The sequence below is a fragment of the Scyliorhinus canicula genome, chromosome 2, assembly GCF_902713615.1.
Source record: "Scyliorhinus canicula chromosome 2, sScyCan1.1, whole genome shotgun sequence".
Taxonomy (NCBI): domain Eukaryota; kingdom Metazoa; phylum Chordata; class Chondrichthyes; order Carcharhiniformes; family Scyliorhinidae; genus Scyliorhinus; species Scyliorhinus canicula.
In genome coordinates, this window is record NC_052147.1 from 19483946 (window position 1) to 19498003 (window position 14058).

At 46.5% G+C, this 14058-nt stretch overlaps 1 protein-coding gene across 2 annotated transcripts in view; it reads right to left on the reverse strand.

The window, feature by feature from the left end:
* Positions 1 to 14058, reverse strand: part of fbln5 (fibulin 5) — a 98428-nt gene that overhangs the window by 68630 nt on the left and 15740 nt on the right. The window contains exons 2-3 of one of the 2 annotated variants that reach the window (XM_038774536.1): positions 6300 to 6382; positions 1074 to 1122 (exon numbers count right to left, since the gene is read on the reverse strand). In XM_038774536.1, the coding sequence (XP_038630464.1) occupies positions 1074 to 1122; positions 6300 to 6382 (132 nt within the window). The remainder of the gene's footprint in view (positions 1 to 1073; positions 1123 to 6299; positions 6383 to 14058) is intronic. The other variant, XM_038774546.1, reaches the window with a different exon arrangement.

Genomic DNA, 14058 nt, shown 5'->3' on the forward strand with positions numbered 1-14058 from the left:
TTTAATCCCGGTCCTGGGTCACTGTCCGTGTGGAGTTTGCACATTCTCTCAAAGATGTGCAGGGTAGGTCAATTGGCCATGCTAAATTGCCCCTTAATTGGAAAAATAAATACCCTAAGTTTATTTTTAAAATGAAACTACTTCTCCCAAAGGTTTGTGAATCTGTGCAATTTGCTACCCCAGAGTGCAGTGGATGCTGGGACAGTGATTAAATTTGAAGAGGAGTTAGACAGATTTTTAATTGGTAATGGGTTGAAGGGTTATGGAGAACGGGCAGGACGGTGGAGATAAGGCCATGATCAAATGGCGGAGCAGACTCGATGGGCCAAATGGCCCAATTCTGCTCCTATAACTTATGAATTTGTGAACATGTGCACTATCAGAGAACCACCCTTTGCAGATCATTTTTTCCAGTACAGGTGGAGACTAATAATTCAGTAGCATTATTTGAAGATCAGAAAGTTCTGCCAGTGTGCTGGCCCACATTTCTCCGTCAAGATGTCAGCCTTGGCTCCCACCTCTGGGTCAAAAGGTGAGGTTCCCAAGCCTGATTTCTGGGACTTCAGCACTTAATCCATGCTGACATTTCAGGGTGGTGCTGAGGGTGTGCTGCACTGCCGATGGTGCTTTTGTTTCAGATAATGCATTAATTTAAGACTCCAAGAGCCCTCCCGAGTGGATTCCATGGCACTGTTTGCATGGCATTATTCAACAATTTTAAAAAGAGCTGTGGAGATCTCAATGTGTTCACCAACCAACACTGCTAGAAATGAATATCTGCTCATGAATCTCACTACTCTTGTGGTACATTACTCTGTTTCCCTACATTATGACAGTGACTTCAAAAGCCCATCATTGGTTGTAGAACACCTCAGGATGTCTTGGGACAATGAAACGGCCCCATCCTTTAACAATAGACCCAAGGACCATTGGCCCACTCACTCATCGCATGATGTTCATTGGCTCTGCCTATGCTCAAAATGGTGGCCCCCTTTTGTTTCAATATAATTTATCGTAGCATTTGGGATTTTTGCAGGATGTGATAAAATGCTGTGTAAACGGAGGAGTCTCACCTCTGCATTGTCCAGTCGAGCGGTCCAGCCGATAACCATCGGAGCACTGCTGTAAATAAACAGCACAAAAAAATCCCTTTATTGAAACAAGCATTAAATAACCACTGGATTTTCATTTGCTGATTTGTTAGCATTCATCAGTCAACTTTTTTCATGCGACTCTTAATTCCCAAGTCATGGTAAATATTTTACTATAATTCGTGCCTTAATTTTGCTTGTAGTTTTCCAATGTTTGTTTTAATTGTGTAATAAGAAATGTTTTGCAATTCAGGGCTTCATCCAATCCGTGAGGCAGGACAGCACTGTCATAACAATCATCAGCATCTTAGCAAGGACACCCATTACAGACAGTCAATAAAGGGGTGGCATGGTAGCACAGTGGTTAGCATTGTTGCTTCACAGGATCCCAGGTTCAATTCCCGGCTTGGGTCACTGTCTGTGCAGAGTCTGCACGTTCTCCCCGTGCCTGGTGGGTTTCCTCCGGGTGCTCTTGTTTCCTCCCACAAATCCCGAAAGACATGCTTGTCAGGTAAATTGGACATTCTGAATTCTCCCTGTGTGTACCCGAACAGGCGCCGGAATGTGGCGACTAGGAGATTTTCACAGTAACTTAATTGCAGTGTTAATGTAAGCCTACTTGTGACACTAATAAAGATTAAAAAGGAAATACCAACAGGAGAACATAAACGGCAAGATAGTGACAACATACTGGGATTTTCCTCAGGTTGTGCTCTCCACCAATTAAAAACAACTGGTATATCTTATTTGTCAATATTCCCCCTTCACAATTTTAACAGACTCCAATTAGCCCTTTAGGTGGAGATCATTTAACAAACATTTAACACTCAATACGAGTATAAATGAGATGCAGGAGTAGGCCACTCAGCCCTCTGAGTCTGCTCCACCATTCAATAAGATCATGGCTGATTTGATTGTGGCCTCAACCCCACCTACCTTCCAATAGTCTTTGACTCCCTTGTCAATCAAGGAACTATCTCTAACTCAGCCTGAAAAAATGACTCTTCCTCCACCACTGCCTGAGGAAGAGAGTTCCAAAGACCCATGATCCTCAGGAAAAAAATAATCTTCTCAACTCTGGCTTATATTTTTACCATGGGCAGGATTCTCCAGCCACGGCCACCCGGCGACCGGAAATTCCCGCTCGATATCATAAGAACATAAGAACTAAGAGCAGGAGTAGGCCATCTGGCCCCTTGAGCCTGCTCCGCCATTCAATGAGATCATGGCTGATCTTTTGTGGACTTAGCTCCACTTTCCGGCCTGTACACCATAACCCTTAATCCCTTTATTCTTCAAAAAACTATCTATCTTTATCTTAAAAACATTTAATGAAGGAGCCTCAACTGCTTCACTGGGCAAGGAATTCCATAGATTCACAACCATTTGAGTGAAGAAGTTCCTCCTAAACTCAGTCCTAAATCTGCTTCCCCTTATTTTGAGGCTATGTCCCCTAGTTCTGCTTTCACCCGCCAGTGGAAACAACCTGCCCGCATCTATCCTATCTATTCCCTTCATAATTTTAAATGTTTCTATAAGATCCCCCCTCATCCTTCTAAATTCCAACGAGTACAGTCCCAGTCTACTCAACCTCTCCTCGTAATCCAACCTCTTCAGTTCTAGGATCAACCTAGTGAATCTCCTCTGCACACCCTCCAGTGCCAGTACGTCCTTTCTCAAGTAAGGAGAGGTCCATATCAATGGACCTTTACATGGTCAGTGTCCTGCCCGTGGCGATCTTGTGACGAGAGGTTGGGGGGGCAGAAGAATCCTGCCCCATGTTTCCTCATTCTTGTCTCAAAGTACACTATAGTGTCCGTTATTTCGTGCATAAAGTGAACTCTAACAATTGGAATTTCCACATTTTTGTACTGTTTATTCATCCCAATTGACAAATTGCTTATTTAATCTGTACGATGTGCCGAGTCCCCAACTCCAACCCTAAAAATTATCCTTTTACCATTTACACTTGCAATCCTTGCAAAGCTTCAAATATTTTGACAAAAATGCCAATCATCTGTCTTTCACTAGACAGCAAGTATGTTACCGCCTCGATCCACTTGATTACTTTTGCAGGCTAAAGTAAAAGCTCCTACTACCTCTGACCCCCAACATTACTCCCACCTCTGAACCTCAGCATTGCTCCCACCTCTGACCCCCAGAATACTCCCACCTCTGACCCCCAACATTGTTTCCACCTCTGAACCTCAGCATTGCTCCCACCTCTGACACCCAGAATTACTCCCACCTCTGACCCCCAACATTGCTCCCACCTCTGACACCCAGAATTACTCCCACCTCTGACCCCCAACATTGCTCCCACCTCTGACCTCCAACATTGCTCCCACCTCTGACCCCTAGCATTAGCCCCACCTCTGATCCCCAGCATTACTCCCACCTCTGACCCCCAACATTACTTCCACCTCTGACCACCAACATTGAACAAAGAACAAAGAACAGTACAGCACAGGAACAGGTCATTCGGCCGTCCAAGCCTGTGCCGATCATGACGCCCTAAGTAAAAACAAAACCTTCTGCCCTTACTCGGTCCCTATCCCTCTATTTCCTCCCTATTCATGTACCCATCTAGATGCCTCTGAAACGTTGCTAATGTGTCTGCTTCCACTACATCCTCTGGCAGCACGTTTCAGGCACCCACCACTCTCTGTGTGAAAAACTTACCCCGTACATCTCCCTTAAACTTTCCTCCTCTCACCTTGAACCTGTATTCCCTTGTAATTGACACTTCCACTCTTGGAAAAAGCCTCTGACCATCCACCCTGTCTGTGCCTCTCATTATTTTGTAGACCTCTTATCAGGTCTCCCCTCAGCCTCCATCCTTCCAATGAAAATAATCCTAGTTTATTCAACCTCTCCTCATAGCCAACACCCTCAAGATCAGGCAACATCGTGGTGAACCTTCTTTGCACTCTTTCCAAAGCTTCCACGTCCTTCTGATAATGTGGTGACCAGAAATGCACATAATACTCCAAATGCGGCCTGACCAAGGTTTTATACAGCTGCAACATGATTTCCCAACTCCTGTACTCAATGCCCCGGCTGATGAAGGCAGCCATGCCATATGCCTTCTTAATATGCTTGGCCCCCTGTGTTGCCACTTTTAGTGAACTGTGGACCTGCACGCCCAGATCCCTCTGTGTTAATGTTCCTAAGGGTTCTGCCATTTACAGTATAATTCATACCTAGATTTGATCCTCCAAATGCATCACCTCGCATTTGTCCGGATTAAACTCCATCTGCCATTTCTGTGCCCAAGTCTCCAACTTATCTATATCCTGTTGTATCCTCTGATAATCCTTGGCACTATCAGCAACTCTGCCAATCTTTGTGTTATCCACAAACTTACTAATCAGACCACCCACATTTTCCTCCAGATTATTTATATATACTACAAAAGACAGAGGTCCCAGCACTGGTCCCTGCGGAACACCACTGGTTACAGATCTCCCTTCCACTGCTATTCTCTGTCTTCTATAACCAAGCCAGTTCTGTATCCATCTAGCCAGCCACCCCAAATTCCATGTGATTTTAGTTTTTGTACCAGTCTGCCATGTGGGACCTGTCAAATGCCTTACTAAAGTCCCTATAAACTACATCCACAGCCATTCCCTCATCAATCTTCTTTGTCACCTCTTCAAAAAACTCAATCAAGTTGATGAGACATCACCTTCCCTGTACAAAGCCATGCTGTCTGTCACTAACTATTCCATTTTTCTCCAAATGTACATATATCCTGTCCCTCAGTATCTTTTCCAAAAGCTTCCCCACCACTGACGTCAGGCTCACAGGCCTATAATTTGCTGGATTCTCCCTACTTCCTTTCTTAAACAAGGGAACAACATTGGCTATTCTCAGTCCTCTGGAATCTCACCTGTGGTCAAAGAGGATGTGAAGATATCTGTTAAGGCCCCAGCTATTTCTTCCCTTGCCTCCCGCTGTATCCTGGGATAATCCTATCCGGCCCCGGGGATTTGTCTACCTTAATGCAATTTAGGATCCTCAACACTTCCTCCTTTGATATATTGACGTTTTCCAGATCGTTCACACACCTATCCCTGACCTCAACATCCATCATGTCCTTCTCCCTGATGAATACCAATACTCATTAAGAATTCCACCCACTTCTTGTGGTTCCAGCATAACTTCCCTCCATTGTCCCTGAGTGGGCCTTCTCTTTCTCTTGCTACCCTCTTGCTAATATATGCATAAAATACCTTGAGATTCTCTTTGACCATTTTTGCTAAAGATATTTCATGGCCCTTTTTAGCCCTCCTAATACCACGTTTAAGTTCCTTCCTATTTTCACTCTCAAGGGCTTCCACCTCTGACCCCCAGCATTACTCACACCTCTGACCCTCAGCATTTCTCCCACCTCTGACCCTCAGCATTTCTCCCACCTCTGACCCTCAGCATTTCTCCCACCTCTGACCCCTAACATTATTCCCACCTCTGACCCCCAGCATTACTCCCACCTCTGACCCCCAGCATTTCTCCCACCTCTGACCCTCAGCATTACTCCCACCTCTGACCCTCAGCATTTCTCCCACCTCTGACCCTCAGCATTTCTCCCACCTCTGACCCTCAGCATTATTCCCACCTCTGACCTCCAGCATTACTCCCACCTCTGACCCTCAGCATTACTCCCATATCTGACCCCCAGCATTACTCCCATATCTGACCCCCAGCATTACTCCCACCTCTAACCCCTAGCATTACTCCCATCTCTGACCACCAACATTACTCCCACCTCTAGCACTGCGTCCACCTCTGAAACCAGAAGTTCTTTCACCGCTGTTCATTGGCACTGCTCTCACCTCTGACATCCTGCATAGATATAAATTAATATGTGGAATCTATAATCAACTGCGACTTCCTTTATGCTCAGGTGGTGCCAGGAGCCCGGGTCTGTCTCTAATTCCCAGAAATTCCTTCATCCCTGACCCCGAACACTGCTCCCACCTCTGACCCCCAGTTTTGACTAAAATCCCAGCCCTTAAAGTGGCCTTGAATGCTATAGTTGGCTCCCAATGCTGCATTCTGCCAAGGATCGATATCTTTCGTTTTTGACCTACATCAACTATTCACACATGAGATTCATTCCTTCCCTTGGTTTAAGAATCTGTTTTTTCTAAACGACATACTCTTCGCTCAATTTGTTGTAAAAACATCTTTCTCAGTGGTAATTACCGTAAACGACACAGCTGAATCAACCTCCTGAGTCTGCCCATTGTGGACCAGCAACACTGTCAGTAGCAACACGGTCAGCATCCCTGCAAATAGAATCAATAAAGAGAATACAAATGATGCAGTGTAATAGTAATTCATTCATTCATTCATTCATTCATTCATTCATTCATTCCCACCACATACATACCTCCATGCACAACCCTCCAGAATAAAAGAATGGTTCCAATACTCTCTAATTTTCTCTATGTCTCTATAGCTTTTTCTGTAATTAGAGGGAAAATATAGAATATCACATGGGCTCTATTTATGATTTATGCAATAAGTTCAGATACGTAAACTGTTTAATCACACGAGCGTGGAAGTCCGGGTGGTTTTCTAGTTCACAAGCTCAGAACGCCAGCTCTCCTTTATATCGCACCTTTAACTTCAATGTCGCAATGTTCTTCACAAACTTATCAAAAACCAAGCAACGATGGTGTTACACTAGTTTCAGGCAATGACCTCCAAGAAGAGAGTGTCCAACCGTCTCCCCTTAACGTTCAAAGCATTACCTCACCTAATCCCCACCATCAACAGCCTGGACATACCATTGACCAGCCGCTTTATTGGACGCCATATAAATAACATGGTTACAAGAGCAGATCTGACTCGGCAGAGTCTCATCCTGGGCAATTATAGAATCATAGAATCCCTACAGTGCAGAAGGGGGCCATTTGGCCCATCAGGTCTGCACCAACCCTCCAAAAGAGCACCCTGCCTAGACCCAATATCCCACCCTATCCCAGTAACCCCATATCCCCACCTAACCTTTGGACACCTTTGGACTGTCAGGAGATGGACACCCGAGGAATGCCCAACAAGTGCTGCACACCTAATAATAATAATGATCTTTATTGTCACAAGTATGCTTACATTAACACTGCAGTGAAGTTGCTGTAAAAAGCCCCTAGTCGCCACATTCCGGGGTCTGTTCGGGTACACTGAGGGAGAATTCAGAATGTCCAATTCACCTAACCTGCGCGCCTTTGGACTGTGGGAGGAAACCGGAGCACCCGGAGGAAACCCACGCAGACTCGGGGAGAACGTGCAGACTCCGCACAGACAGTGACCCAAGCCAGGAATCAAACCTGGGATGCTGGAGCTGTGAAGTAACAATGCTAACCACTGTGCTACCTTGCCCACCTGAGGCGCAGGTTGGTTCTAGACCTCTTTATGACAAATTTTCACTGGTGGATATCAGAAATTCAGCAACATTCCAGATGCCCAGCAATTTGGAGGCAATTGAGATAGAAAATATAAACTCAAATACAAGCAAAATACTGTGGATGTTGGAAATTTGAAATAAATATAGAAAATGCAGGATAAACCTGGAAACAGAGTTAACGTTTCGAGTCCATATAAGACATAGGAGTGGAAGTAAGGCCATTTGGCCCATCGAGTCCACTCCACATATAGTTCTATAAAAGGGTCAGACGGACTCAAAATGTTAACTGTGTTTCTCTCTGCCTATGGGACAAGTGTGAATCTTGGTTCCCTGTCATTCAAGGTGGCCAGGGTACGGTTTCGATATTTGAGCTTTCAGATGGCCCATGACCGGGCAACTATGCATAAATGGAACATGAAAAGTCTGGTAGAAGGGGGTTAAAGGGGATATGAAGAGGTGGGATTCCCAGACGCTATCGCTGGCAGGGAGGGTACAGACCGTCAAAGTGAAAGTGGCGGTGCGGCGGGAGGGCGGCGGGAGGGCGGCGGGGGGGGGGGGGGGGGGGGGGGGGGGGGGTTCTGGCCCTCTCAAATCTATTGCATTGGGCGGAAAATGCTGTGAAGGTGAGATGATGGTGGGGAGGGGGAGGTCAGAATGGGTGCAGGTGGAGGAGGCCTCTTGTAGGGGGACGGGTTTGAGGATCCTGGTGATGGGTGTGCTCCCGTTTTCTCCAGGGAAATCCACTAGCAGTCCGGTGGTAGTGTCATCAATCAAAATTTAGATTCAGTTGATGAGGCATTTTAAGCTACGACATATATCAGTATTGACCTCAATATCTGGGAACCCATGGGCTGGATTCTATGATTCTGAAGCTATGTCCGGAGCATGTGTCTGGTTTAACAACCATAAAGTTGGAGCCACCCCGCATCAATGCTCCGCCGTTGGGGGGCTAGCAGCTGTGCCACGGTTACCTGCAGGTACGGATGGAGAATTGCTGGGTACGTGGCTGTGCACGGTGGCGACCCGCAGAGGCCGCGCCGTGCAACATGTCGCCAGCCGCGTGCGGACCCGGCCTGCCAGATTGTGCCCCCCTTTAGCTCCCCTCGCCACCCCCGGACTACCCTCCACCAGTCCCCCCAGTCCCCGCCGAAGCCACCCCGGCCAGTGGAATGGCTCCCCCCCCCCCCAAACTGTGACGGCGCTAGGCACAGTCCACAGCCGCCATGCGAGGTCCCCGAAAACTGAGAGGACACGCAACCAATGCCGTCGGGAAGTTGGTGGAGCATCAGCGGGAGGGCCTCGGGTGACGTCCTGAGGCTGTCCCAACGGCGTGCAGCGAACTCAGCGATGACACGCTTTTGGAGGGTGGGGGGGGGCGGAGCGCCGAAAAAAGCCACCGACCCTGGTTTCAGCGTAAAAATGATTTCTCCGGCCAATCACCAAACACGATTTCAGCGTCGGCAATCGGAAAATCCAGCCCCATCGGTTTATACCTGGAGTCATGGATGTGATATATGGGAGGTGGTGTGGTAAAGGGATAAAGCGGGTAAGGGATCTGTTTGTAGAGGGTAACTTTGCGGGGTTGGGGCCATTATTGCGGGAGTTGTTCGAGTTGCCGAGGGGTATTGAGTTTAGATATTTGCAGATGCGGGACTTTTTACAGAAGGAGTTACCCTCATTTCCTCACTTACCAGAATATATGTTGTTATAAATGTTGTTGGCTCTGGATGTGTTGGGGGAATAGATGATGGGGGATAACTATGTGTGGTTGAGAAGGAAGGAGAAGGTGCTAGAGGAAGGTATTAAGCAGAGGTGGAGGAAGAGCTGGGGACAGAACGAGGCTGAGGGAGCCTGGACTGAAATAGTGCATCTGGTCAACTCGGCCTCCTCATGAGCGAGGATGAGCCTTACACAGTTCAAGCTGGTACACATAGTCCATATGACTCAGACCCGGATGAGTAGATTTTTCCCGGGAGTGGAGGATGTGTGGGAGAGGTGTGGGAGGGAACCGGCAAAGACGCTCATATGTTCTGGGGGTGTGCATAGCTGGTGGATTTCGGGGTGGCGGTATTCGAGATTCTGTTGGGGATAATGTGGGTCAGAATGGCAGACTTGTCAGGGCTGCTGGAGTGAGAGTGGGCTGATGTTGTGGCCTTCATCTCTCTGATTGCCCGGCGACAGATTTTACTGAGTCGGAGGTCGGCAGCGCTGCGAGGGACATTGGCGTAGTTGGGTGATCTGCAGGAATGTTTAAGGCTGGAGAAGATTAAGTCTGTCCTTAGGGGGTCGGAAGAGGGGTTTCACACACGGTGGAGGCCGTTTCTGACTGTGTTTGAGGACTTGTTTGTCGCCAGTGAGAAGCGGGGTGATGGGGGGGGGTTTAGGGGCGAAAAAAGGGGAAAGTTGGTAAACTGTGTGTAACGTTAATTTTGAAGTGTTATTTGCTGTTTGTATCTGACTGTGTTTGGAAAAAAATATATATTTTTTACAGATTCTCCTACAGGAGAGTGCGTTAGGATTACAGAGAAAACAGAAGTAGGAAAGCTAGAGAGAAGTTATTAGTTATCAGAGTATTGTATCACATAAGTTAATAAGTTTATTCTACAGTTGTTTGTTTTACTAGTTCAGTATTAAGTAAAAAGAACTCAAGATTAATTTATATGACTCAATAAATGACTTTATCATCACTGGAAGACTACGGCTATATTTCAACAACTCGGCTAGATTAAAAGAGTAATATATATATTACACATCGTAATATAACAGAAGGTGGACAGGCTTTGGGGAGCCCAGAGATGAGTTACTTGCCATACAATTAGCCATGAGACAAATGACCATGTGACTTTTTATTGGAAATGTATCTTCCTTCTCTCTATTGCCATTGGATCTTAAACAACGACTTGAGCAACTCAGCAGGCAGATAGTGTCTTCATTTAACACCTCATTGATAGAGATGACCTGTGACAGTGCAGTGTTCCCTCACCACTGCACTGAATACCTCGGGTGGAATTTGACCACAGAATCCTCCAAGTCAGACACACGAATGCTACTAACTGAGCCAACATGGCCCCAGTCCACACTGCCTCACTTGGCCAGATGTTCAACAACTGCAGTCTTTTTTTAAACATGATTTGCCCAGTTGTCGCAACTCAAGGATGGAAGTAATCTTCTCATTTTTAACTGTGCTACAGGGGACCTGATAGTTCATTGCCCATCCGTAATTGCCCTTGAGAAGGTGGCGGTAGTGGGCTGTCTTCCCAAACGATGTTGGCTCCACGCTGACACCCCAACTGCAGGGCTGATTAACAAGGGCCGAGGGGAACTTCCACCTCAAGTCCTGTCCCCCTGGAGCTACCACCAATCCGATTGGCCAGCAGCTCCATCAGTCCTGGTAGACGTTGCTGCCTGGATTGCTGGAGAAAAAAGGACCCCAAAGCCTTGGATCCCCGGAGCAGGTAAGTCCGGGGTCTTGGCATGGGAGGCTTTGGGCAAGTTAGGGAGAGGGGCAGTGTGGGAGTGGAGGGGAGGGAAGCATTAAATGGGAGGGAGCAAGTAGGGAAGAAATGGGGGTTCAACCTTAGGGTGGGCCAACCCGTGACTGGCAAAGGGCAGGCCCTGTAGAGTGATCCCCTCTTCTTTCCTATCCATTAACCACTTGAGGTGAAAAATGCCCCCCCACCCTCACCTTCCCACCCTGTTCCGCATGCCAAACGTTTTAAGGTATGGGCAGCATATTATCAGGATAATTTGGTTTGATAACAAGCCTAATTGATCCATACTTGGTCATTTAAATATGGTGAGTGGATTTTCGACATCCGTGCCCTCTCCCCTTCCCTGTATTAGGAGGGTGATGAATGTCCACTCGCTTTACATGCCCCTGCCTATTTTACGTGTCCCCCTACCCTTGCAGGAGACTTGCCAACTGCGTGCCAGGCTGTGCCAGAGACGATGAACTAAAACCACAGGTGCATCTTCCTATCTTTCTTATTATACATCAGCCATCACATCCTTTCACCCTACTCTCGATATGCTTTTTAAAAAAATACTTGATTGACCAAAAGCTTATGCTCCTAACAGCACAGTGGGTGTACCTACACCTCATGGACTGCACATGATCACCACCTTCTGAAGGGCAAGTAGGGATGGGTAATAAATGCTGGCCTAACCAGCCACGCCCACATCTTGTAAATGAATAAATAAATTTAAAAAGTAACAAATCACCAGGGCTAGGAGTATAAATGTTATCATGCGACAATCTGATTTTTTGATAAAAATGTAATGGTGAAGAAATGCCAACCGTTAAAAAAAATACCAAACTTCCTGCCCCAATCGCTGTGGTTTTGGACGAGGAGGGTTTTAACTTGGTTCTAGCTCTATCGGAAATAGGAACGTGTTTTATTAATACATTCACAGAGCTAGAGAAGCAATTGGGTTTTAATGACAATCTGACGTCAGAATTGTTCCAGGGGCGAGGGAATGTGACCACGAGGTTGGGTACAGAAGCTGGGGTGACTCTACGTGTGGCAACGGAGATTGAGGGGAGAATTGACAGAGTGGACAAGAATATGGCAGGTTTAGATAAGGTAGACAAAGAAAGGTTAGTTCCATCAGCTGGTGGTACAATGACTGGAGGAAGGTTTTGGGCAGGGGGATGTGAGGAAGGACTTTTTTTTTTCCTCACAGTAAATGACCTGGAACTCAGTGCCGACGAGGCAGGGAGGAGTGGAGATAATGATTTCAAATTGGATGGGCAATAAACTTGCAGGACTGTGGGGATAGTCCGACTGGATTACTCTGCAGTGAGCCTGCTAAGGGTTTAACCCTATTAATTAAGAATTTGAATCTTAACCTAGAGAAGGGAGAGCAAAGTAAAAAACAACTTTGCATAAAAGGCAGAAAGATGCAGCTGGTCTTGGGTTGAGCCAAGGCCTTGGGACTGCTTGTTGCAAGCTGACATGTGCATACCTGTACACACATATTGATTAACCCTCAAGAATGGACAAGAGACTCTGAAGATAGCTGAAAGCTGGATAACAAGCACGGGAGCACAGTGGTTAGCACTGTTGCTTCACAGCTCCAAGGTCCCAGGTTCGATTCCCGGCTTGGGTCACTGTCTGTGCGGAGTCAGCACGTTCTCCCCGTGTCTGCGTGGGTTTCCTCCGGCTGCTCCGCTTTCCTCCCACAAGTCCAAAGACGGGCAGGTTAGGTGGATTGGCCATGATAAATTTCCCTTAGTGACCAAAAAGATTGGGTGGGATTGTGGAGATAGGGTGGAGGTGAGGGCTTAAGTAGGGTGCAGACAATGGCTGTCTGTGGAAAAGATCATGATGGACTGAGATGTGCGCAACATGCTTTAAATCCAGGAGTAGTGTGACTTCCATTGACGAACTATCTTAAATTGTGGTCCATTGGGTGTTTTCAACAAGATATGTATATATGTATGTATGTGTAATGAGGGGGTGTGTGTATATGTATGTATGTAATATAACAGATGCTGCCAGAAAAGGGGGGGGAGAGGAGGAGGACGATGACTATGTTTATTTATTTAATTTTAATTTACTGGTGCAAGCGCGATAGGCCGAATGGTCTTTTCTGCACTGTAAATTCTCTGATTCAATGGCAATGATTCTTGAAGCAAAAGACTTTCTTTAAATTTTGCCACTGGGTAAGCATCAATGTCAGACCTTACAATCACTCACCAAGCAGAGAGTAGAGGTCTTACATAAGATCTCCTAATGCTGAGACAAGACAAAACTATGCTTTATACATTGGGAGTATAATCAAATATTATGAAGTGGTCACTCTAAAAGTTATAGGCTCACTCTTTATACCTCAGAATTCTTAACTTCTCTGGAATTCTTGAGTACCCAATTCATTTTTTCCAATTAAGGGGCAATTTAGTGTGGCCAATCCACCTACCCTGCACATCTTTGGGTTGTGGGGGCGAAACCCACGCAGACACGGGGAGAATGTGCAAACTCCACACGGACAGTGACCAAGGGCCGGGATCGAACCTGGGACCTTAGCACCGTGTGAGATGGCAGTGCTAACCACTGCGCCACAGTGCTGCCTCTTCTCTGGAATTCTTAAATGGACATTCTTAGTATTGAGAGCGGTCAACTCAGGTGAGTATATTTTGCTATAATATACCTACTGAGTATATTTTATTCTGAGATAGCTTAGTTCAGCCAAAGGGAGAACATTTCAGTTATGGGCCAGGTTATGGCTGGTACAGCTGACTAAGCTCGAATCATCATTTAAAATCACCCCTCGTCGAAGATTAAGACTAACAATAAATTCAACTGAATAAGTTTACCAATGACATTATGGGGCTGGATTCTCCGTCTCTCAGATTAAGTGCTGACGCCGGCGTGGGAACCGTGGTGTTCGACGACAGCAAAAACAGCGCAACAGATGCACAGATTCAGCCATCCTAAATGGGCTAGCACCAACGCTACGTGGTACACAACCCGTTCCATGCAAAATGGCACCAGATTTGCTGGGTCCGTGATTGGCGCACATTAGGCTCACACGCCGCAGCCGCACTTAAACGAC